General features: G+C 47.4%; 1 protein-coding gene across 2 annotated transcripts in view; it reads right to left on the bottom strand.

Moving 5' to 3' along the window:
- Positions 1-26,517, bottom strand: part of ARHGEF3 (Rho guanine nucleotide exchange factor 3) — a 313,805-nt gene that overhangs the window by 272,817 nt on the left and 14,471 nt on the right. For both annotated transcript variants that reach the window (XM_037132091.2, XM_037132090.2), the window contains exon 2: positions 4,162-4,254. In XM_037132091.2, the coding sequence (XP_036987986.2) occupies positions 4,162-4,223 (62 nt within the window). In that variant the 5' untranslated portion in view covers positions 4,224-4,254. The remainder of the gene's footprint in view (positions 1-4,161; positions 4,255-26,517) is intronic.

Genomic DNA, 26,517 nt, shown 5'->3' with positions numbered 1-26,517 from the left:
TTTGGCTCAGTCAAATGTGATCTTTGTCACAGGACCCAAAAGAACCCGTAAAAGGTCAGTGTGCATGGAGGCATCTCTCAAGAGAAGTGACCTGCTACTGCACCAATCATACTGGGGACATGCAAGACAGGAGATCTTGAAGCAAGGGGCAGGTGAGAAGGCCAGGAGGGGCTTTCTCCCTTGACAAACAAAGTCAAAGACACCAGTTTAAGTCTCAGCCCTACAATTACCTGTGATATTGGGGCAGGTATTTAAAACTGTTTTCTCATCCGTAAAACGGAAGCAAACAATGTGTATTCTGCTCAGCTGCTGTGATATTTGGAGCCAATGTATATAAAACCCCCTTAGGAGGCGCCCCAAATTAGCAGATATTATCAGCGCGGGCTGTGTAGATTAGTGGGGCTCGCTGAAGGGCTTTTTCAATGGTGTCTTGGCAGATCCTCTAGCCACTGCCCTGTTGAGTGCCTTCGGCCAGTACAAGGACTGACAAAGACTTGGTTTGGTGAAAAACCATAACGAAGCAGAACATGGGGTTCGGGAGGCTTAGTCTGGGTCTAGGTTCTCCATTCTTTGTTACAAGACCACTGCCTAGCCCTTTGCCTCTCAGCTTCTCATCTGTAAAACAATATTACTTTCCTCACAGGGTCTTCATGTGTCTCAAGTAAGATCATGCATACTCCTTCAATTGCTTTAGTAATAATTTAATACTAAGCTGTCTGTGGGGTTATGCCAATGAATGTAATAAGCAGCCTATCCCATTTCCATATTCATTCAACAAATGTTTAGTGAGTGACTACTGTATCCCAGGTGCAGCTTTGAGGAATCAATGAGAAGAAACACAAAGCCTGTCTGCCCTCATGGGGCTTACAGTTTTCTAAATGATATACCTAAAATTTTAGGATTACAAGGAAACTCATCAAAAAACCTCTTTCTTTTAAGCCAATGAGGAATCTGAGAAAGTAAAGACATACCCAAGGTCACACAGCCAGGTGTTTTGCCTTCAATGATATTTTAAAGTTCCTAATGAAAATAAAATGCTAAACCATTCAAAAAACCCAACATCTGCATCCTTGGCTATTTTGCTTGGCATCCTAGGCACACCACTGAAGTATAGTGAACTAAAGAGGCAAGATCTGGCCCCACGGAATTCACAGTTCAGTAGGGGAGGTAGATGCTAAAGTAATAAATACACAGAGGATGAGAACCTGAGTTACCTGATTGCCATTTCTAAACACAAGTCTGGGCCTACCATTTCCGATTTTTCTGATAGAAAAATCTTCCTGGGTTGCTCACTCTGCGTACCAATAAAAATAAACAAAAATGGAAAGCAGCTGCCTTTATCAGGTGCTTACTATATGCCAGGTGCTTTACTATGATTAACTCAGGACATGCCCCAACAACCCGTTGCAGGAGATGCTATTATTGTCCCCGTTAACCAATGAAGAACTGAAGTTCTCCCCTTACCCAGTGCTCCCAGTGTATGCAGCTGCCTCCTCAACCCCCAAAACTCCAATTCCCTAAGAATTCATTTTTGTCCCTGGTGCACACTGTAGTAGTCAATAAATGCCCACTGAATGAATAATCAACTGACTGACCAAAAGGCCAGTTTCCTTCAAGGCACTGTCTGCTACTAAGCTCTAGTTTGGGAACCAGAGCTGGTCAGTCTCCTGATAATCACAAGTGAGGCAACTGTGATGTTGTGCGCAGGGTCAGAGCCAGACCCCGGAGCCCTGAGAGCAAGGTTGTCTCTTGCACTTGGACCAGTATTTCATCACTCTAGGCCAGGCTGCTTAAAACTGTAATGAGGAAGACACAAGAAATGATACAATGAACCTAGATCTCTTCTAGCTCTAAAATTTAAGTCTCTGAAACAAAATGAGGAGGGTGTGTCCAGGAAGGCCTTTGAAGTTGCCCTCTGGCTGCTTTTAGAACTAGACCTAAAGCGAAACGTTTTAGGGTAGGGGGAGGATCGGGGTGTGCATAAAGAACCTCTCCCCCACAGCTCAGTGGGTAGGTTTATCTTAATAAAGTAGATATTCTCCCTGTGTCAAATATGCTCAACCTGGAAAACCTCTTTTCCAGAGAAGTGTTTTGGATGTAGCCAGGGTGCTACTGTGAGAACCCCAGAACAGGAGGGGACAAGAACCCCAAACCGACACCCCCAGTTTCTACACTCTCCTCTGGGAAGGCCCCGATGAGGAATAACAGTGGGGTGTGGTCAAGGCAACCACAAACACGGCGTGACGGCTGCACAGCTATGTCCACGCAGAGAACTCACCACCGGACACGTGTGAGTCTGCCAGTCACTTAAAGTGAAAGCGACGACTAGAAGCTGAGGCTGCACAGAGAAACAGAGTTTTTGTTGTTATTCTTTTTGCTGTTGGGATTGGTTTTAAATGAATGTCTGTCCTAATGTCACCTATTGGCCATAATGGAGTTAACATTACAAGTTCCTAACTTATAGGACCATTGTGAGAATTAAATGGGACAAGTAAACTAAGTGACCCACACAGAGCCTGACACATGGTAAATGCTCATATTGTCACCTTTGATGACGGTGGGGTGATGTGATGGTGGGGTGATGTGATGGTGGTGGTGATGAGGGTGGTGATGGTGGTGGAAGGGGATGGTGGTGGAAGGGGATGGTGCTGATGGTGCTGATGGTGGTGATGGTGGTGGTGATGGTGGGGCCCACAGTGATGGTGCCGACAGTGGTGGAGGTGAGAGTGGTGATGGTGGTGGTGACAGTGGTGGTAGTAGTGAGGGTGATGGTAGTAGTGGTGGTGCATAAAACAACCTGAAAGAGAAATCCTACTAAGGGCTCTTCAAAACCCCCTGGGGGATCAAAAGAGAAGCTGGTAATCCTGTGATGACCTCTCCTGGAGGAACACTCCCGAACACTTTTCAGAAGAGAAAATGAAATGGCACGTCCCCCTGGGAAGGCCCGAGGCTGCCGAATGCCCTGGGCCTCAGGAGAGCTCACTGAGTCCCTGTGAGGAGAGAGGCTCACTGGGGCCATTGGGAGATGAAACCAGGTAACAAAGGCCTGAAAAGATGAACTTCCCCAGAGTAAAGAGAAGGGGGAGGAAATTACAATCACAGAGAGAGGCCACTGTTCAACAACAGACTGGCTACAATGAAAAGCATCAGAGCAGAGGTGTGGCAGGAGGCAGGCAAGCGGGAAAGCTGGTACCCTGTTGACAAGGTGCTCCTTAGAGAACGATCTGGCAGTGTTTAAGATCTTAAATGCATACACAGGATGACCCAACAACTTCACTCCTCAGTAACCACCTGAGAAAACAGTCTGTCCACGTGTTCAGGAGGCATATACCTGAAGTATATCACAACAGTGTTATACAGGCAAAAAACAGAACCTGCCCACCCATACCAGCAGGAAAATAGCTCAATAAACAGGAAGATTCTCATACGACACATTACTGTCTTGAAAACATTTTAAGACATGTAATTAAATTCTTTTAAAAGGTTACAAAATAGATCAACAAACATAGTATTACGGCCCATATTTAAAGAATAGAAAGAAAGACAAAAGAAAGGAAGGGAGGACCCTGCCAAGAGGAAGGCTTTCTCTTTGCCTGGTCTGGGAGGGCCGGCCACACACAGCGCGGACCCTGCACATCAGAGCACGTGCCCACGGTTTGCTGGAATGGGTGTTTTCAGAATCAAGTATTTAATTTTACAATACATCAGTTCTATTTATACCAACTCTTCCTTCAAAATCCTAGAAAAATCCCCTCATACTTAACAAAGGTATCTCTCTTCCAGTGTCAGAAATTAGAGATATTAATAGGGACACATGAAATTTGGCTATCTCTAAATTATTGATGGCCTCCACAGACTTATATAAGCAAAGACAAAGCTTGGCATTGCATTTAACTGTTGCATGTAAAATAAATTTTAAGCCCTGGCCAGTATGGCTCAGTTGGTTAGAGCACCATCCCATACACCAAAAAGCTGGGTCTTCAATTCCCGGTCAGGGCACATGCCTAGGTGATGGGTTCGATCCCAGGGTGGGGTACGTACGAGAGGCCACCAATCAATGTTTCTCTTTCACATTAACGTTTCTGTTTCTTCCTCCCCCTCCCTAAAATCAATAAGTCTATTTTCAAAAATTTTTAATTTAATTTTTAAAGATAGTTTTACCTTTCCTTCTGTTCTTCCATTCCTCTAAAGACACAGTGGTTCATTACTGGGGAATTGTCCATAGATAGCACTGGACAGGCCCAGGTTTTCTTTCTAAAAAAGAAAAACAAACAACACTTATACCTGGGTGCATTTATGTTAGAAACACAGCAATAATTTGCATTAAATACCTAAAGGGGAGTAGGTGAAAGGCTGTCCAGTGTCCATCAAAATCCATTCTCCCTTCCTCCACAGCTATTCAAGTTTTAACAGGGACGACACTTCCTGGGCATCGCTGTGGCGCGGCCAGGAATCTGAATTCCCAGAGATATGAGAGGAGATGACACGTGCCACTTCTCTTTCCAGGGCTTAAGAAATGGGCACACTTCATCCTACAGCTCCTACTGGCTGGAACTTGGCTCAGACCACGCAGATGATGACAATGCTCTTGGAAATAACGGGGCCACAAGATAGATGGCACCCAGGTCTCTGACTGCATGGAGCATGGCCACCTTCTCACCTTGTTCTTTGAGTCACTGTTGCACGGGGTCCTGCTTTCGTGGCTTCTTAACTCTCACCCCGGTTGGCACAATGATTAAGTATTTTCACTGAAACCCCTCTGAGGTGGACCTGGTTTTTTGGAGCTTGGGGCATACTGTGTCTATGGAGACAGGTAAAGCCAAACTATTTTTGGTTACAATTTTGGTAAAACCATGTGCATTTTTAAGTAGGTTATGCAACCAGTATTTGGTGGATGAAGAGGAGTTGATAAGCATGTATTATCTTCTGGTGTGAAGACTGTAAAGCCTGTGGAGGGCACCTGGTACAGGATTGAAAATGCTGGAGTCCACAGGTATGAGGGCTGAGCTTCATGTCACAAAGTGACCACTTGGAATGGTAAAACACCCTCTAAATGTAGATGGCACCCACATGTAAGGATTCAAGCCTATGTGCTAGGAAAGACAAAGACTGAAAGAAAAACATGGGGACAGAGACAGAGCTGGAGAGAAATCGTGCAAATGGGTGGAGGATTCCACCCAGTATTCCACTCCCTGAGCAACTGCCCCAAGGGAGTCTGAGATATCTGAGGTTCTGTCTTCCGTCTCAGCACAAACCCCCTACTTCATTTGGTGTCAACCAAACAGTTGTCAGTTTCAATGCTAAGAAAACTGGTTTTGCAGACCATATTGAGGGATGGTGCGTTGGTCTCCAACCTGGTGCTTCCTCAGTGAAAGGGAGTTCAGGGTAATTTTGACACCGTGATCTTCACGCTGGTGCCTCCTCATGGCCCAGCTCCAGTGAATTGGCTGTGTTGACTGCTGAGCCTCACAGGCCATCTTGGCCAAATCTCTGCAGTATGCTTCATTGGGGGTCTGGCCTTCTCCCAGATGAGAACACCGTTTGGATTAATACTCAGATCTGGGTGAGCAGGACCAGATACCTGGGCCCCCCTATGTGCCACAAGACATCGGACAGTCAGTACTGGGGAGAATCCCCAGCCACAACTTCCAACATTGCTCCTTTAACTCACAAAGAGCACACTATGTAGTATTTTTAGTGTCTGGATCCCAGTCTGATGCCACTGACCTGGCTTCCACCAGAGCTTAACTTCATCAGCTGAGGTATGTGCATTACAGAGGGCTCAGAACAGGGCAAAAAAGAAGATGTGGATCCTGGAGAGAAGAGAGATGGAAGGGTAGTGGGACTTGAGTTCAGTCCCAGAGGTGCCATTGCACCCCCACTATGAAGAGAGAAGGGAGAAAGCAAGCAGCCCGCCCCAAGTTGCTTCTGCAGCTGTGAACACCGCAGCCTGCCTCACCTCAGCCTGGAAGTCACATTTGCACAGCGTACCAAGCTCTTCTACAACCCAGAAACTGCCACAGAGGGATTCTACACCTATGTCCCAAAATGGTGTCAACAGAGGGCCTCCCCCCATAGCCACATTTCCCAAGTAGTCAGATGTCAGAGCCTGCCCTCCACTGGCTCACCAGCTTCTTGTGAGTTAAGGGATTCAGATTTTCCTTCTAGGTATTAGACAAGGTACCCCATAGACAGCCATTGCTCTTACTTCCTATGGCTAGAGGTAGGCATTGGGGTACCCGGCTCTGTACCCCAGCACTGAGGGTGCCCAAGGGCCCATAGATTAACTCATTCAATTCTCATATCAGCCCTAGGAAGCAGCAGATGGTGCCTCACTTGAGGAATCAGGAAACTGGGCACAAAGAGGTTAAGATTTTTTCAAAGGTCAAATAGACAGCAAATGGTAAAGCTAAGACTTGAATCAGGCATTTATTCTCGGGATCTGTGTTCCTAACAGTAGTATTATAATGTGCATGGTAAAGCTCAGTACAGCTGAATGAATGAATGAATGAATGAACGAAAGAACGAATGAACAAATAATTTCAAAAGCAGTCTGAGGACTGTGGGGAGACAGTGTCTCTATAAAGCCCAGACAGGTAGACCACGAGCCTGACCTTACCCACCCTGGATGCCAACCAAGTGGGCGATATTCCCAGAGCCCTCCCCAGGCAGCCACCCAGCCCCCTCAACACCCTGAATCCAGAATTGCCAAGTTCTGTAAAAGGAATTGATGTGCTTAATACCTCCGCTGGTAACGACCACAGCCACCGCTGACTCAGCACCTCCTACCTGTGGGCGGTAAACCCAGGCTCTCACCCGGAGGCTCCGCCCACCCACCCAGTCCGCCAAGGAAGGCGGGGTCACACCCATTCGATAGAGGGCAAAGCCAGAGCCCCAGGTGGCCGGGATTAGTTTAAGGCCACATCACTTGGTAAAGGCATTTTTCAAACTCTGAGGAGCTGGCTGAATGTCACAGGCTTTTTTCTCACGTCACAAAACCTACCACTCAACTTGGTTAATCAGAAAGTTCCAGAAAAAAATGCTGTTCTAATTCTTCAGCCGGAAAGTTCTGTATTAATCTAAATGTGCATCAGTATTTCCCAGCTAGGAACTCTGGCACCGCCCCTTCCTCATTCCTCTCCTCACCTGGCTGGATCAGCACTGGCCAGCATTGCTAAGCATCAACCTCTTGCAAAGTGTCCATTGGACATAAAGTTCTGCTAATTCTTCACTGAAAAATAGCTCTTCTCAGGAAGCACCAAGTGACAGTGAAGATGTGAAGCAACCAGAGCTCTCACATCCCGTGACTGGTGGGAGCAGAAAGAGGTCCAACCACCTAGAAGACTGTGGCCATAACTACTCAACCTTCATTTACTGCTAGGTACACAGGTGCATCAAGAAGCATTTTCTAGAATGTTCTCATTAGTACTACACAGCCCTATGTTAGCTTCCTGCTGCCATACAAACAAATCACCACAAACACAGGGGCCTAAAACAGCGCAGCTTTATCATCTTACAGGTCTGGAGTTCAGAAATGGGTCTAAAATGGGACACAGGGCTGCATTCCTTCTGGAGGCTCTAGGGGAGAAGCCATTCCTGTGCCTTTCCCAGTGTCGAGAGCTCACCCACGTCCCCAGGCTCCGGGCCCCTTCCCCCATTTCAGAGCCAGTAATGTCGCACCTTCGGATCTCTTCCCTCTCTCACCTCTGCTCCCACTGTCACATCTCCTTCTCTGAACCAGACCCTCCTGCACCCCTCTTCTAATGATCCTGTGACCACAGTGGGCCCAACCAGATCATCTGGGATCACCTTCCCACGTCAGGACCCTTAGTGCTGCCATGTAAGGTAACACAGGCACAGGCACTGCCAGTGAGCGGCGCCTGTGACCAGGGATTGGGGGGGCATTTTTGGCCTACCTCCAGCCCCAAACCAGAAGTGACCCAAATGCTCGTCAGCTGTAGAGTGAATGAAGTAAATGATGGTGACGCCCAGCAATGAGAATGGATGATCTAAAGCTGCATGTAACAGCAAGGGTGACTGTCACAAGCCGATGCTGAGCCAAAGACACCAAACACAGGAACGCTTGCTACATGAGTCTGTCTACAGAAAGGAAGGACCCAGGTAAAACTGCCCCAACCTGTTAGCTGTCAGGATGGTGGGTGTAATGAGGAGGCAGTAGGTGGAAGAAAGCACCGGGGGGCCACTGGGTGCTGGCAGGGCTCTGCTCTTAGTCTGGGCACTGCTCACACAAGTGCGTTCCATTTACGGAGCTCCATCAGTCTGCACAGTCACAGGACGTGCACCTTTCTGTGCGCATGTAATGCCTCAATAGGAAGCTTTAAAATTTTTATAACAACTATTTTGTCTATTCAAAGGTTTCCCCACACTTCACCCAAGTTCTCAGTTATTCTCTCAAAAAATTCATTTGAGTGTTCGTTTCTATAAATCAATTTAGCTGTGCTAAATTTCCCAACTCTGCATCCTACAATTTGAGGTCCATAGCTATGAAAATACAATAAATGCATTTATCACTGAAGAAGAAGTGGAACAGGAGGAGGAAGGGAGAGAGTTGGTGGGGGAGGAAGGGAGGAGGAAGAAGAAGAAGCAGGAGCAGTTGCTGCTTCTCTCCTCTCCTCTCCCATCCCATCCCCACCCCCCACCACGGGCATGTGTCATTTCACCTCTGGATGAAGCAGATCCCAGCTGTCTCCTCAACACCCCCACACTCTTCCCACTGCAGCCCACTGGACTGACCAAGAACGTTCCCCTCAAACCTGCCACATGGCTGTTCCTCAGTCTCCCCTTCACTCCTTTCCCCCACCTGACTTGCCGAGGGTAAGCCCCTCTCCTCCCAGGAACTTCCTCCAAACTTCTGTAGGACTTTCTATACAAACCACAGCATTTGAGCTTAAATGCTACCGTTATGTATTAATTGCTAATAGTATCAAAAGCCTTATTGTAATTCCCCAGACAGACTGCAAACTCTCGAGAACAGAATCAGATCTTACATACTCAATTCTTTTTCTCCTAGTTCTGACTGCATGTGAACTTCTAATGCTAATTAATAATAACTGCTACTAAAAAGAACAGCCTTTGTTGAGTATCATGCATTAGGTTCAGTGGTCCTTATGCATTATTTCATTTTCTCTTCTACAACCCACTGAAGTGGGTGCTATCGTGGTACCTCTTTTGAACAGGAGATAATTTTGAGACACAGAATGGCTAGTTAACTGGCCCAAGGTCCCTAAGCTGCCACAGGAAAGATGGGATTTCAACCCGTTTCCAGAGCCTGTGCTTTGGACCCAGACCCCACTTTGCTTTTGTAATGCCCCACCCAAATTGGGGACCAGGCATGTCACTGGTGTTTAATGAACATTTTGACATGTTTGATCACCCATCAAAAAAAGAGAAAAAGATACACTAAGTGGGTGTATATAAGTAAAACATCAAGTATATACTGTTCCACGAGTATATAAGTAAAACATCAAAACTCTTCACCAAATGAGATCTTTTTAGCCTCAGATCACAAAAGAAGAGAGCCTCTGGAGAGATTTGCAAAAGCTCCGCATGCTCATCGGTCTGGCATTCAGCGGGCTTTATGAACATTTATCAGTAAGAGTCAGGGTTTGTCCTCCACACTTTTATCAGAAGAAGCAGAGAGCTGGAGGCTGATTTAGGGGTGGAGAGGAACAGTCTGCCAACCTCAGGGCCAAAACCAAAGTCAGAGTTGAAGGCTGATTGGACAACTGAGGCTATGACCACAAAGTCCCAAGCCACCTGCCCCAGATGACCTCACCTCCCTATGGCCCAGAAACATGACCAGAGGCCTTGACTAAAATCAAGGCCACTGCACCTAAGGGCTCCTGAGGCCACTAAACTGGACCAGAGATAACAACAAGGGACAGGGGCCACAAACCTGGCAGTGGCATCAAGCCTGAGCGCTCCTTCCCTGAAGACCTAGCCCAAGGTCAGTGACCAAACAGTGCTGGGGCCAGTGTAGACACAGCAGACACCACCCCGTCCTCCCACAGATCTGCTCACAGCACCTACATGGACGCAGAGGAAGGTCTGCCCCGGCAGCGTGCAGACGGCTGAAGAGACACTGTTTTTAACCGGCTGCCTCTGAGGAGGGCATGGGGCTGGCCAGAGGCTAGGGTGGGCTTCAGTTGCATCTGTGCTGCTAGCAATTTTTGCAAAATAAAACCAAAAAAGTGTTTATGTATTGTGGGACTGCTAAACTGTCACAGAGTTTTAAAAAACACAGCGATCATGACAGTACAATGTGATTTAGCAGTAACAGAGAGATGCACGGTTTCGGGGGTGGGGCAGCACTCCGTCAGCCTGCGGGGAACATTGGACGGGCACCATCTCAGTGGGCGCGGCCCTGATTACACAAGACAATCCACACAGAGTGTTTAGCCAAGAAGATATACTCAGTTAGTGGTTGGTGTTAATCTATTTTTATTTGTATTTCTACGCCATCTTTCTGGAGGCCAGACACTGTGGAGGCCCTAGAGGGTTGTCAGGGCAAGACTTTGGAAATGAAGTCCACCCTCTGATAGACATCTTGAAAACCCAATCACTCACATTCCCATGGACTCCCCCACGCCCCCAGTGCTCCTGCGCACGCTTTTCTCACCCAGATTCCACCTGCATGCACGTGTCTCCCCACCTGCACCGGGGTTTGTGGCCCCCAACTGTGAGCACACTGACAAGCACAATACTCCCTGAACAAAGGAACACTGTCAGCTGACTGTTTTCTGCATTCTAATGAGGGTGACACAAGCCTGCTGTGGGCACCGCGGAGGCCATTGCCACACAACTAAAGAGATAAACGGCCCTCACAGGGGCTGGCCACCAAGATGCACAGAAAAATGAGGCTCCGAGAGACAAACCCCCCTGTACCCTCCTGAGCCCTTGTGTCACTCTGTCAAAGGAAGGTGTATGCTGGGGACTTGAGGCACAATTTTCCAGACACTACGTCAAGATGTCCCACGATGAAATGGATAAAAAGGCCATTGTGAGATCATACTTGCTCCAACAAGGACTTTAAACACCGCTCCTGCTAGGCAGGCTTCAGGTTCAGCACTTGACTCTCCACACGGCTTAATTACAAGCACAGGAGGAGCTGAGCGTGCCCCAGCCGCGGGCAGCAGTCCAGGGCTCCCTGCGTGTGTGAACGCCGGCCGGCAGCTGGGCCCGGCCTCTACCGCACGCTTACTCGGGGAGGGTAGAGAGGAGTTAGGTCAGTCTCAGGGCCTCGTCGCACGTCTCCAGTCTTCACAGTGGAAGATCAGGTCCCAGATTCTGGAGCGAGGGTCCAGCGGGGACACCACCGGGGGTCAGGTCCTGTCCAGCTCCAGGCTGCCTGTCTTTAGGCCAAAGGGTGTCTGACTACAACCAGGGCATCTCCTCTCCTATACAACTCGTATGCTGGGGTTTTGGGTAAACTCTCTTCTTACAAAACAGTTCCCATGCAAAAAAGAAGCTTTAAAAATCTTACTTTATACAAAATGACCACCACCTGCCTGTCTCTTTCTAGGGCACTTCCAATAATGTCTTCAGTGGACACTCGATACATTTTTGTTGGTGGACAGACAGCACGCTTGTCCACTTGTCCTCCAAAGGCAGGAGGGAGCAACCCAGTGTTTGCAGCAGCCTCAGGTTTCCCACCTGTGCTGTGTGCTGCTCGACAGACACTGTCCGAGCAGAGTCTGTCTGAGGGATGGCATGCAGGCTGCCCAGGGACCAGGGACCGTGTCATCATTGCCATCACTGTCATCACCGTCCTCCTCTTCCTCACCACAGGCAACAGTGACAGCAGCCTTCCTCTGTGCCAGGCACCCTGCATAGAGCTTCAAGTACTTGAACCCATCTGACTCTTTCAGCCACCTTGTAATGCAGGACCTCTTCTAACAGAAACTGAGGCACAGAGGGGTTTGAGTGACTTGCCCAGGCTCACAGATCTAGTAAGCAGAAGACCCAAGGATAAGAATAAAAAAACAATGATGCTTGTCCCCCCTTGCCCAAACAAAAAAGTCCACAATGGAGGTAACAGTCATGCTAAATGACCCTAGAAAAAGCCTCATGCCAATTTTCCTAGTTGGGGATAAAACTGGATTTCTTGGGAAGGGAAAATTTTCCTGACCTGATCCTTCACAGAACTGATCACACTCACTAACTGAGCTAGGGGCCAGCAGGCAGGCTTGCCTCCTCCATCAGCATTCATTGCCTGTAAGGGCGGATGTTTAAGTACAGCACTCTAAATGCCCAGAAGGTGAGCTCTCTTTTAACCCTGACCATAAACAATGCTCTGTGAACTGTATGCAGGTAGACACTTGGAGACAATGTAAAATTCTCTGAAATCTACGGGGCTCTAGTTAAAGGAAGAGATGACTACGACACGTCAGGGACCTGCTCTAAACCCGAGTAACCCAGGACCCCCACAGGATGCACACTGTTGTCCACATCGCACACAGAAGGGAACGAGCTCCAACATAAGCAGCCTGGCCAGGCTCCAGCAGACAGAAATGGACAACAGAGATTAAACAGCTGAGTCTGTCTGATCCCTGTGTCCAGGCCTCCAAACTTCCACTGTCCCGTAGGCTCTGGTACCCAAGTAAATATGCAGCCCGACTCCCCCACAGTGTAAAACTCTCTGGCTAAATAAATCTTAGCTCCATCTCTGAGCTCTGACATCAAGTGTAAGCTGAGAAAGAACTTGAAAGTGGGGACCAATCGCAGCCTTCTGTCACTGAAGGGCAAATTCTAAAGTCAGTGAGAAAATCCCACAGAGTCCAAAATCCCCCTTGGAAGCCCCTCAGGAAGGTGCAGCCTGGAGAGGGGCTCTACGTCCCTCAGGGAGCCCAGCAAGGCCCGGTGCCGGAGGAGGTGGGCTGTGTGAGCTGCACTCCAGGTAAAGCTGGCGGTCAGGACAGAGGGAAAACACACAGACATGCAGCCCTCAGACTCACACGTGGGACTGCCCCACACTAGCTGGGGTACTTGGAATGTGGGGCAGCACGGGGACCCACAGATTCACCAGCCCCTATCCCCCAGTCTCTCCAGAACATGAAGTCACTTCCATGAAACAGTGAGATTAAATCATTGTTTCTTTTTTCTAACAACTTGTAGTTTAGTGTATGTGAGTTAAACTCAAGAGAAATGTCATTCCATAATACTGGAATTCTAGAACATGATTTTCTGTAGCTACTAAAACATCTATATTGTGAATTAAAAAAACATTTATGCAATATAGACAACCGAAGCCTTGGGCTCTGAAGAAGACTGCTTGGTGTCTAATTTGAAGCTAAAGAGCTGGGATGCTGAGCAACCAGGAGGATGAAAGGAAGGGGATGCACTTCCCAAGAATATGAAAACGGCCAGGGAGGAGCCATTCCAGACCCGCCCAGAAAGCAAGACTCTACAGGCACCGAGATTTCGAGCAGCTGTAAACTGGCTGCCTCAGCCACAGAGACAAAGAAAGTGACCGGGGTGACAGTCACCCAGGATGAGGCCTTGAGCCTCCACCATTCCTGCTGGCCCAGACACTCAGAGGCTGTCAGCACTCCCTGCCCCTCCTCCCTGACCCCAGGCGCAGAGACCTGGGTCTGCCTTGGAGAGGCCCTCCTGCGTTCCAGACCCCTCCCCTCCGCTTCCAGAAGCACACGCCCACAACACACACAAAAAATGACGAGACACGAGCAATCTGGAGTCAGCCAGTCAAGTCACATGTGCGGCATTGGCTTCCCTCCGCCAGCAGCTGACCCTTCACCCACTGCTCCCCCTGCTCAGGCAGAGGAGAATAAAGCAGGGAGACACTGCGGAGGGGCCTCGATCCCTCAGCAGCCTGGCACCGGGCAAGGGCAAGACTGTACCCTCTATTCAGTACAAACCCAGCCAGAAATGTGCAGGCGGGAGAGAGAAGTGAAGGAGGACCCTTCCTCTGTGCCCAGGGGGGAACCAGACAACAGGAAGGGGCAGATGCTTCCAGAGGCAAAACCCAGCACTTGAGCCCTGTCCTCTGCTAGGGTTGGAGCTGTTGGTCCCATCATCTCCCTCCCTAGGGGCGAGGAGGGTGAATGAGACCACAAACCAAAGCAAATTGGGGGACAGAGGCCCCCAGGTTGTTGGGGCATCAGCTGTGATAAAGACACTTCCCCTTGGTAGTCACTGGAGGAAGCAGAGGGACATTGAAGTTCAAAACAACTGAACATTTTAATTCTTGCTGATTGCAGGAGGGGAGCAGCTGCTGCCACTACCCAGAAACCCCACCTGGTGGACTGGCACCAAGAAAACCAACCTCGCCCAGCAGGGCCAGGCCTGTCAGGGCCTGTGTCTGAGGGCAAGGGCCTTTCACTTCCATGAAGAGTCACAGGATGTAGGAGACAGGAGGGCACAGTCCTCAGAGCCCACGGGTGTCCTGATGGGGTGGGGCACAGAACCATCCAAGCACAGAATCAAGGGGGGCCCCAGCTCAGACCGTCTGAATCAGAATCTCCCAGGCCAGGCCTGGGAATTTATACTTTACAAGCCCCTCCCAGGGACTGAGGCAGCTGGCACAGCACTGGGCTCCTCTGGAAACTGGATCGATCCAGCCTGCTGGCTCATCTGTGGGAGGTCAAGGCCACACCACGCACACAGTTGTTGACGGTTCCTTCATTCACACACTCATTCATCCCAGCAGCGTTTACCCAGGGTCACCCTTGGAACCAGCTCTGAGAAGACATCGTTCCTGCCCGACAGGAAGTGGGAACCCCTCAGCAGAAGTCTGGGCTCCAGGACCCATGATTTGGGTTTTGAGGGAAAACAAAACTAAGGCTGACAAGAAGAGGAATCCAGAAACTGACGACTGGACGGGAATTCTAACGGAGAAGCTAGGTCTGGGGGGCTCAGAGGTGGCTTCACGGCCAAGGGAGGAAGATCTGCACTTCCCCAGCACCCACAGCAGGCCGGCCCTTGACTACTGCCCACGGTGTGGACAGTCACAACCCTGCAGGGGGCCGTGCAGATCCCCGCTGTACCCATGAGAGACCTGAGGCTCAGGCTGTGGTGGAATACCCTGCTGAAGACCTGAATGCCAACGGCGCCGGGGCTGGGATTAGAACCCCAGCAGCCAAAGCGCTTGCTCTTTTCACTGTGTCCCTTCCTCCTTCTGAGGCAGGACACCTCTATCCACCCACACCATGAATCCAGTGTCCTGGGAGGTATCCTTGACCTTTCTCTCTTTTTTATTTTATTTTTTATTGTTGTTTAATTACAGTTGTCCCCATTACTCTTCCCTGCCCTACCCATCCCTCCACCTCCTACAGTCAATCTTCCCCCCTGTTGTCTTTGTCCCTGGGTCCTTCATACATGTTCCTTGCCTTGACCCTGCCCCTTCTTTCCCCCTTATCCCTGCCACCCTCCCCTCTGGTCACTCTCAGTTTGTTCTTTTTCCCCATGTCTCTGGTTCTATTTTGCTTGCGTATTTGTTTTGTTCATTAGGTCCCTCTTATAGGTGAGATCATGTGGTATTTGTCTTTCACCACCTGGTTTATTTCACTTAGCATAATGCTCTCCAGTTCCATCCACACTGTCACGAAGGGCAGCAGCTCCTTCTTTCTTTCTGCTGCATAGTACTCCACTGTGTAAATGTACCATAGTTTTCTGATCCACTCATTTACTGATGGGCACTTAGGCTGTTTCCAGAACTTGGCTATTGTAAATAATGCTGCTATGAACATTGTAGTGCATGGAGGGTATCAAACTGTATTACAAGGCCACTGTAATCAAAACAGTTTAGTACTGGCATAAGAACAAACACATAGATCAATGGAACAGAAGAGAGAGGCCAGAAATAAACCCAAGTCTCAATGGTCAATTAATATCTTGACAAAGGGAGAAGCAGCATAAAATGTAGTAAAAACAGCCTCTTCAACAAATGGTGTTGGGAGAACTGGACAGCAAAAAAATGAAACTCAACCACCAACTTACACCATACACAAAAATAAACTCAAGAGGAATAAAAGACTTAAATATAAGTTGTGGTACCATAAAAGTCCTAGAGGAGAACACAGGCAAAATCTCAGATATTCCACACAGCAATATCTTCACCAGTATGTCCCCTAGAGCAAGAGACATAAAGGAAAGAAAACAAATAGCACTCATCAAATCAAAAAGCTACGTACTAAGGCCTCCCTCCACTTCCTTCCCTCCAGCTTAACTGCTGTCAGCACTTACCACCCCCAGTAAGTACAAGCCTAGTCAGCCAGGTCACTCCCTGGCTCAGTCTTCTGCAAGGGCTTCCCACAGACTGCAGATTCAAATCTTCCTCTCATATTTGCCTCGGGGCCTTCCCATAGAATGTGCCCACTGTCTCCCCTCCTTTTCTAGTTCCTCTCAGCTCAGAGGCCTTCAGTGACCTGACAGGACTAGCAGAACCCAACTGGGTCCCCAGTTTTCCTCAGAAAGCAAGGCCATAGAGAAGGAGCAGCTCTGTCCTGCTGGACCCCTCCCCCTCCCCCCAGGGCACACAGAAGGGGATAGTCACTGACTAACCACGGGACTCTGCAGCTGGTCCGAGGCCCAAGTATGGTGGCGGCAGAAAGGAGAGGGAGTCAGAGACTGGGAAAACAGGCCAGTGGCAGACTGGGATAGGAAGGGTGGTGTGAAGACCACAGAAAGGAGCTAGGTCATGAGCCTGTGGGCCATGGCAGCCTGAAGCAGCCACAGACACTGTCAGAAGCAGGGAAGTAATGTGACCACATTCACATTCACATGCTGTTGGTGGAACTGTCATTTTCTCTCATCTCTCTAGAAGGCAATCTGCCAATAGCTACCAAGATTTAAAATCTTCACACCCAGCAACCCAGGAATGCCAAGACTCTCAAGATGCCAAGACTAGCAGCATCCTTTTAGTATAGCCAAAAAGAGCACACGGCCTAACTGGCCAGCTGGAGAATAAACTATAGCAGACAAGTCCACAATCCATCTTCCCAACCTTTGGAGCCAGATATGTTTCAGAATTCATAATGTTTGCATTTTAGAAACAAAATACGAAGTATGTACAGTATGTTATGTAAAAAGCAAGCAGGGTCAGGCCAGCATCTAGAATCAAATACGTAAATATTTATGCAGCTGAGCGTGCATCTATTTCTGCCACATACTATAAATAGCCTCCTATTAAATCAGGTCAGGTTTAGTCATCAAATGACTTTGCACCAAACTTTTAAAAAAACATGTAGTTTCTTAATTCTATAGACAAGGCATCAAGGGCCTGAGGTAGCATGATGGAATAATAAAAATAACACAGCCAGTGACGGTTCAGGGAGCCCTGGCTCATGCAGGTACTCTCCATACTCTGCTTCGAGGGGCCCTCTGGGCACAGATGCACATCTAAGGCTCCGCACCATTGCCAGCCACGACTGCTAACATCTGTGGAGCACTGACTGCACACCAGGCACTTTTCTGAGTGCTTTGTGTTAATTGCCTTCCTAAATCTGTAAAACAACACAAAGAATGATTTGTTACTGCTCTCATGTTGTCCAGACTTAGCCCTAACTTATCCTCTATCATCCAATGAAGAAACTGAATCACAGAGGGGCACAGCGACTTGCCCAAGGCCACCAGCCTCTTATTCTGTGGTGCCTGAACACTAGCCGACACCTGTTCCTGGTACAACGTCACATCTGAGGTCCCAGGCTTCTGGCCTACCCTCTTAACCCTTACACGTCCCTCGTCTCTTGGTAAAGTGGCCTTAAACATTCACAGCAGGTGACAGGCCACAAAGACATAAATAAATAAAGTCCAACCATGCTGGCAATCGGACCCACAATGAAGGTGCTTCTGCTGTCCCATGTAGCCAGCCCATAGGCCTGGAAAGGAAGCATGTCCTTCTCCCATCGGAAAGACGCCAGCAAGAGCACCCAAGCACAGAGCAAAATCCATCAGGAGTACAGACCACGTTCCTGGGCACCACGGTCCATTCAGCTGGGAGATCTGTCCCAGCAGACCATGGGGCTGCCCAAGGCCATCTACATAACAGGCTTTAATTAGTTGTTAAGAATCAGCCTAGGGTGTGGGTGCTGAGTGATGTGCCTGGGCAGACAAAGGCAGGTTCTACCTCTTCCCTGGATGCCCTCCAACCTATCCAGTCACACCAACCATCACCAGTTAATCCTCAGCTCCTTGGAAAGCTAGCCGACAGGCAGGTTCTGTTTCCACCAGGTTGGGACATTACAGAGAGTCCGCAGAGAGCCAACTCTGCAAGCACCAGCTAGATGCACCTCTCTTTCAAACAGCACAGAATTAGGGAAGGCCACCGTCTCCCGCAAGCACCGATCCTTTCTGCAGCCTTTGGTGAATTCTGCCCAAGACAAATGACAGCTGTTGCTCACATGCTGCAGGACATCCTGGACAGATGGGTGAGGATGAGGAGGAATACACAGGAGCAATAACTGCTGCCAGCCCCTGGGGCCAGGAGGAGCCCCATGCAGGGAAGACTCAGGCCTCTCACAGGCTCCATCCTCACTTCCTCTCCAGCCTGCCCCGCCCTCTGACAGTGTTCTATCTCGCATCCTTCCTCCAAGGACTTCAGGAGAAGGTACCATCCCAATGTACACATCAGTAAAATAGTTTTCAATGTATTATACATGAAGTACACAAATCTTAAGTGTACAACTCAATAATGTTTTCAGATATTTATACCTCCATATAATCACCAACCAGATAAAAATCGACATTTCCAGCCCCATGGCCATTTTCTTCATGCCCCTCCCAGTCAATGCTCTTCACAAAGACTCTTTCTCATTGCTGAGCATACTCCACTGTATGGATAGACCATGATTTGCTTATCCATGTGGCTGTTGATAGGCATTTAGGTTTTTTCCATTTTCTGGTAATTATGACTAACACTGCTTGGATCACTCATGGGCATGTCCTTGGGTGCTCATAAGCACTCATTTCTCTGTGGCACAGGTCAGCATTTCTTTTATTTTGGTAAAGGCTGCCAAAATGTTTTCCTAACGTACGGATGCATGTCCCACGAGCAGTGTAGGAGAGCTCCAATTGCTCCCCACCTTCACCAGCACTTTTATTATCAGTCTTTTTCATTATAGTCATTCTAGGGGGATGTATAATGGTATTTCATTATAATTAAAATTTGAATTTCTCTAGTAACCACTGAAGTACCTTTCTATATCTAATTGGTCATCTGGATTACCAACTAATCCAGATGACCAATTGGTGACATGTGTGCTCTTTTGTCTTTGTTAAGTTGTGTTCTTATTGGCTTGCAGAAGTTCTTTGTACATTTTGGATATGAATTGGACACATGAATTTCAAATATCTTCTCCCAGACTGCAGCTTGCTTTTTCACTCTCTTAATGTTGTCACTGATAAAGAGTCCCTATTTGTTAACAAAGTCCAACCTATAAACTTTTTTCTTTATGGTAGTGCTATGTGTGTCTTGTGTAAGAAATCTGTGCCTAACCTAACTTCATGCAGTTATTCTTCTCTAATATCCTGTAGAAGTGCCATTGATTTACCTTCCACATTTAGGTCCTCAGCTTGTGTCGACATTTTATGTGTGTTTGTGGTATGAGATAGAAGAGGCTGGGGTATAGTTTTAGTGTAAGACTCTGTCAGATGTGACCACAAACCAAACGCACCAAAAGGACCAATCTTTGTCACCCCCAGAGGAAGGTGCTAGTCCCCAGACACCCCAACCCTTTACCTGGAACTTGCAGAAAAACCGCTTCCAGTTGCCTCCTGCCACCCAACAGAATTCAGATGTAGGTGTTCCTATGGTTTGAGAGAATTTCTGGACACAAACCATATACAAAACACTCCCATCTCATATAAAGTTTATACAATTCCCTGTAAGTCCATTTTGACAATTGTACATGAGTAAAACTCTTTTAAATGCCAATTACTAAGTAGGAATATACACGGGGACAATGTAAGATAGCACCTGGCAGTCGGATTTGCTGAGTGCCCACTATCTGCACCTACAGGCTGGAGGTTAGGAGGCCACCAAGACAAGGCCCCACTGTCACCATGCTCACAGCCTGGCAAGAGACAAATTAAAAGCTGTGGCAGGTAGTAAGTAAACAGGGAAAAGGACTCAGGAAAGGCCTTCCTTGTAACATTGGAGCCAAGACCTACCCATGGGAAGGAGCTGACCCTGAGCAGAGATGGGGAACATCATTCTGAAGAGAAGGAACAGTATACTCAAAAGCTGAGAAAGGAAAGGAATTGGGATCTTGCTGGAACATTCAAGAAGCCATGACAGGACTGGTAAGGAATACAGGTAAAGGTAAAAAAAAAAGTTGGGGTTTTCTTCTAAGCAGAATCACAAGCCATTGGAGGATTATGCTAATCTCAGTTATCTTCTCAAGCCAATACCACCAAAACCCTTTATGAGGCTGAAGAGCAGTCAGCCAACTGGTCTACCTTGAAGTGCTTCTATTTTACCAGGTAAAGAAACATAAAGACTCCTCTTGTCCTAGACCATGCAGATGTGCACACACACACACACACACACACACCTGCCCCCTTGGTAGTACCTCCAGCTGAGAACCCTTATTTCTTTCTTCAGTCCTGGGTGGAATGGGGTCTACACTGCAGACTTTTGCATCTCTGCTTGCAAGTTCTAAGCACTTATCCCAGCTATAATTTTACTTGCATTCATGTGACTATTTGATTGTCTGTTTCCTGAGTGAGTCAGTCTTTTGATTCCAGAAGTGCAGAGTCTGAGCTTCTCAGCCACCAACGCCTTCCCAGCACCTAGCACATGGCCTGGCCCCAGGTAAGTGCTTGACATTATATACTTCAACTTTTTTGAAAGTAAAAGTTCAAACACATACAAAATTAGGAAAAATGTGCTCACCATACGACTTCAATGGTCAACTCATTTCTAATCTTATTTCTTCTATCCCCCTCCCAGTGAAGTAAACCCCAGCCAGCATACCACTCAATACATACTTGTTGAGAGAATGAATGGAGGAATGAATGCCTCCTATTACAATGGACAAAAAGTAAGTGCCTAATTTTTGCTCTCCATGATTTTGCTGTTGACAATAGACACATGGGGAAAAGGTGTGGAGAGACCACCTAAATGAGTCAGTTTTACCACCAAGTCAGTGACTCTGATAAAATTTCAGAAGGCAAGATTTAAACTATCAGCTAAAATTAATTTCCTTGTCCCCATATTTTTTGGGCTTTACCTTTTGGGCCTATCCTTATCATTGCCACATTCCTCAAGAAGTGACTGTAAAGCAAGAAAAGGTTACATATTTCCCACAATCTCAACTAAAAAGCTTGAAAGAGCAAGTTTGTTTCCACTAAAAATAAGACATGTGGCTTTTTACACACAGAAAAACAAAGAAAGCCTTGGAAACGAGCATTACGGTTTGGTCCCTCAAGGGGCAATCTTCATTACACCTATTCTATCTATTGTAACATTTATGATGACTTGTTACAAATGAGCCTGGTCTTTTTGAAATGTCATTACAGTTTTACAGACGCTGGACAGAACTGTCATGACTGTGTAACTCAGGGACCAGCACAGTGACACTCAGTACTCAGTGGGATCGTTTACTGTCATACACTCTTCAACATTTGACATGCTACAATGCAATCATATTCAATGGTGTCTTTTGGTTGTAAAATATATTATCTCAGTAGGTCTAACTTTCCTCACAAGCACAAGGAAAAGTTACTAAAATTCTCTTTAAACCTATGAACTAGAGATAAATCACATTTTGGAGTCTATACCTCCGAGAGTATGAGAGTGTGAGTTTGAACCCGGGGGTCAGCATGTGAGTGTCTTGGTATGCTTACAAGTCCAGGCTCCTGAACCAGCAACATATTCCAACCCAGCTTGCCCATGTGCTCACCACCTGTGCAGTCTTAGGCAAGTTGCTTCACCCCCATAAGCCCATTTCCTCTACTAGAGAGTGAAGCTAATGAGACCAGCTGAGAGGATAGGGGTTAAAGGCCCGCGTGCAGAGCCTGAGCCCATGGCCAGTCCAAAGCGAGCACTCAACCAATGTAGCTACTACTTTTGTTTTCAAAAAGGAGCCTCAGAAGAACTCTGGACAGCTTCTAGGTTCTGCTGGGGAGCCTTCCCAATGGCCTGCACAGGAAGTAAGTACACCTGCCTCCCCGAACAGGGAGAAGCAGAATCAAGGAACTGAGGGGGTGGAAGAGTTGCCCGGAGGAAGCTCACAGCAGCAAGTGGCCTCTGAGTCACAGCCCAGCCCCTCCCTGCAACGTGCCTTTGTCCACTGGGGGCTGGGCTGTGACTCACAAGGGCTCTAGTCCAGGGCTGGGTCAGTCTCTCCTGGGGACCTGACAGACCTGCCCACAGACAGTTAGAACACTCTGCCGGCACACTCTCTTTTTCCGTCATCTTTCACCCTCTAGCCAGGTGGCCAGCCCCTGCAGAGCAGATCCTAGTCCTCGGTATCGGATCTTAGCAGGACCCTCTGGCCCCCGGGGGCAGTTTGCCCCTCTTCTCCCACCACCACTTCTGTTTTGCTCTGCGCCTGTTTATCCATAGTGTGGTCCATTTTGATTTAACTTCAACCTGTAAACAAAACTCCAGGAAACGCAATGTGGTGTTCACACCCACCCGCCCTCTCTAACTCCTCTTACACTTTAAAAAAAATTATGGTAAAATAAACATAACATGTAGTTTACCGTTATAACCATTTTTGCCCTTTCTTTTCAAAAAATATATTTTATTGATTATGCTATTACAGTTGTCCCATTTTCCCCCCTTTATACCTCTCCACCCAGCACACCCCCCCACCCGTATTCCCCACCCCCCGTAGTGCATGTCCATGCGTCATACATATAAGTTCTTTGGCTTCTCCATTTCCCATACTATTCTTCACCTCCCCTGTCTATTTTGTACCTACCAATTATGCTACTTATTCCCTGTACTTCCCCCCCACTCTCCCCCTCCCACTCCCCCACTGATAACCCTCCATGTGCTCTCCATTTCTGTGATTCTGTTCCTGTTCTAGTTGTTTGCTTAGTTCAATTTTGTTTTTGTTTTTTTAGGTTCAGTTGTTAATAGTTGTGAGTTTTTTGTCATATTACTATTCATTTTCTGTTCATGATCTTTTTTTTCTTAGGTAAGTCCCTTTAACATTTCATATAATAAGGGCTTGGTGATGACGAATTCCTTTAACTTGACCTTATCTGGGAAGCGCGTTATCTGCCCTTCCATTCTAAATGATAGCTTTGCTGGCTAGAGTAATCTTGGATGTAGGTCCTTGCCTTTCATGACTTGGAATACTTTCTAGCCCCTTCTTGCCTACAAGGTTTCTTTTGAAAAATCAGCTGATAGTCTCATGGGAACTCCTTTGTAGATAACTGTCTCCTTTTCTCTTGCTGCTTTTAAGATTCTCTCTTTCATCTTGGGTAATGTAATTATGATGTACCTTGGTGTGTGCTTCCTTGGGTCCAATTTCCCTGGGACTCTCTGAGCTTCCTGGACGTCCTGGAAGTCTGTTTCCTTCACCAGATTGGGGAAGTTCTCCATTATTTTTTTAGTAAGTTTTCCATTTCTTGCTCTTCTTCTCCTTCTGGCACCTCTATGATTCAGATGTTGGAACATTTAAAGTTGTCCCAGAGGTTCCTGAGCCTCTCCTCATTTTTTTTTTTTGAATTCTTGTTTCTTCATTCTGTTCTAGTTAACTGTTTATTTCTTCCTTCTGGTCCAAACCATTGATTTGAGTCCTGGTTTCCTTCCCGTCACTGTTGGTTCCCTGTACTTTTTTCTTCATTTCACTTTTCACAGCTTTCATTTTTTCCTCTACTTTGCAACCATACTCAACCAATTCTGTAAGCATCCTGATTACCAGTGTTTTGAACTGTGTATCTGATAGGTTGGCTATCTCTTCATTGCTTAGTTGTATTTTTTCTGGAGCTTTGATCTCTTTTTTCATTTGGGCCTTTTTCTTTTTGTCTCAGCACACCTGTTACTTAGTAAGCAGTGGAGCCTTAAGTGTTCACCAGGGTGGGGCAACCCACTTGGCTGCATTGTGCTGCTCTATGTGGCAGAGGAGCCCAAGAGGGAACAATGCCACTTGCTCAGCTCTCTGCCAGCTTTCAGTCACTCCCACCACTTCCCCCAAGCAAATTTGGCCCTTCTGGTGCTGATTCCAAGGTGGGTGGGTTTTTATGTGTTCTAGGACCCCAGGGGTCTCCCCAACAAACTCTCTTGTGAGGCTGGGAGTTTCTCCTGCCACCTCAACCCTCACAGGTTTTTTTCAGTCAGAGGTTTGAGGCTTTATTTCCCCATACTAGAACCGTGGGTTGTGCAGTCCGTCTCACTCCCCAGTTGTCCCTTCCAGTTTAATGCTCACACAAATGTGGGACCACCCTTTCCACCAGCCGACACCTTGACGCAAGTCCTCTCCACACCAGCTGCCCATCTCTGTCCCTCCGACTGGTCTGGATGAATGTTTCTTCTTTAACTCCTTGGTTGTCAAGACTTCCATATTTGATTTTCTGGCAGTTCTAGTTGTTTTTGTATTTTTAAATTTGTTGTCGTCCTTCTTTTGGTTGTGTGAGGAGGCAAAGTATGTCTACCTATGCCTCCATTTTGGCCAGAAGCCCATTTTAACCATTTTTAAGTGTACATTTCAGCGGTATAAAGCACATTCACCGTGTTGTACAAGCATCACCACTATCTACCTCTAAAACTTCCTCATCACAGACACCGCATTAAACAGTGACTCCCTCTCCACCTGCCCCTGGCCCTGGAAACCTCTATTCTTCAATATTTTCTGTGTCTATGAATTTGCTATTGTAGGTAGCTCATATAAGTGGAAGTATACAATACTTGCCCTTTTGTATTCGTTTAGCACAATGTCTGCAAGGTTCGTCCATGCTGTAGCAGGTGTCAGACTTTCCCTCCTTTCCACGGCTGAGTAATGTTCCCTTGTAAGTATCCATCACAGTTTGTCTACCCATTCACCCGCCAATGAGCTGCTGCAAATAATGCTGCTATGAACATGGCTGGGCAAGAATCCCTTTGAGTCCCTGCTTTCAATTCTTTTGGGTTCTACTAACAGATCATACATTAGTTCTATGTTTAATTCCTCTTCTACTTTTAAGAGTCTGGCATCATAACAGCAGCTGCCCCAGCTGATGCCCTGGGGGGCTCTCGTACTCCGTCACATACCACTCTAAGGACGTCTTGTGCATTAACGCGTTTCATCCTCAAAAGAATTCCCTGAGGTGGAGTGTGATTATTTCATTCCCATTTTACAGACAAAGAAACTAAGGTTACCCTGTCAGATGGCAGTGCCAGCATCTGAGCCCGGGACAGGCGACACTTTCCCATTGTTTGTCTCCAGTTGACAAAAATATATAAACTAGCTGCTCCGCCTGCTTGCATGTTTTCCCCTGAACAATGCCTTCCTCAGGACTTTAACACTTTCCTTGCTCAGGACTAAGGAACTGAAAAAAAGCAAGGGGGGAGAGATGATCGACCAGGTTGGATTAGTCTATGCTCATTCCTCGTGGTGAGAGATCCAACTCCATCTAGATCAGTAAAAGGGGGGATTTATTAGAAGGATATTGGAGCAGCTCAAACAGTCAAGCACCTGGATCCAAAGATCCAACGCTCTCCTCCTGCTACTGCCACTCACACCTGGAACCCCATCCTTACTCCTTGGGACCCAGTTGCCTCCAAGCATCTCTGCTGCTTCTGAGCAAGTTAGAATGACCGTGAGGAGGCCCACAGCCCAGCCTGGCTGGGCCTACATGCAGCCCTAAGCCAGTCACCACAAGCAGGAGGGCGGGAACCGTGACAGGCCCAGGCTGGGCCACCGCCCTGACCCGGGCTCAGGAGAATAGGGACTCCTTCCAGAGGAGAGGGAGGGAGGCTGGGCTCATGCCCAACACTGACACTCACTGTGGAGCAATCTACACTAGCAACAAGTTGGAAGCCGCCCAATAGTGCTGACCAAAAAAAACAAGGTTAGATAAAGTCGCTACATCCACTTAATGAAACATTATGTAGCTGTTTAACAAGTAATAATCAGGAAGATTATGTAGCAGCTTTTAAAAAAGAGGCTTAGGCAGGAATGTGTGGTGGGGGAAAAAAATGGGACACACACACTCTTATATGTAACAATTTACAGGTAAGAAAAAAACACAGGCAAGAATTATGTCATAATGAAGGAATCATAAAATACTTTTTATATCTATTTCTCAAACTTTCACTACTGCTTCAACAAATATTTACTGAGCGTCTGCTTGGTGCCAGGCGAGGCACTGGGATATGACAGGAAACAAAATGTGAGAAAAACTCTGTTCTCATGGAATTTACATTGTTGTCAGGGGAGGCAGACTCGGGAGAATACGACCTATACTGGATAGTGATGGCAGTAAGGAGAAAAAATACACCGAGTAAGGCAGAGAGGGGTGTTCACAGTGGTGGTGACTGTTTAGATACAGTCACCAAGGAAAGTGATAGACCTGAGTAAAGGTTGAAGAGAGTGAAGGACCGAGTGA

This window comes from Artibeus jamaicensis, unplaced genomic scaffold, assembly GCF_021234435.1.
Source record: "Artibeus jamaicensis isolate MK-2021 breed Jamaican fruit bat unplaced genomic scaffold, CSHL_Jam_final contig_519, whole genome shotgun sequence".
NCBI classification, from domain to species: domain Eukaryota; kingdom Metazoa; phylum Chordata; class Mammalia; order Chiroptera; family Phyllostomidae; genus Artibeus; species Artibeus jamaicensis.
The sequence above is the reverse complement of the archived record's forward strand: the minus strand, read 5'-3'. Positions and strand labels throughout refer to the sequence as shown.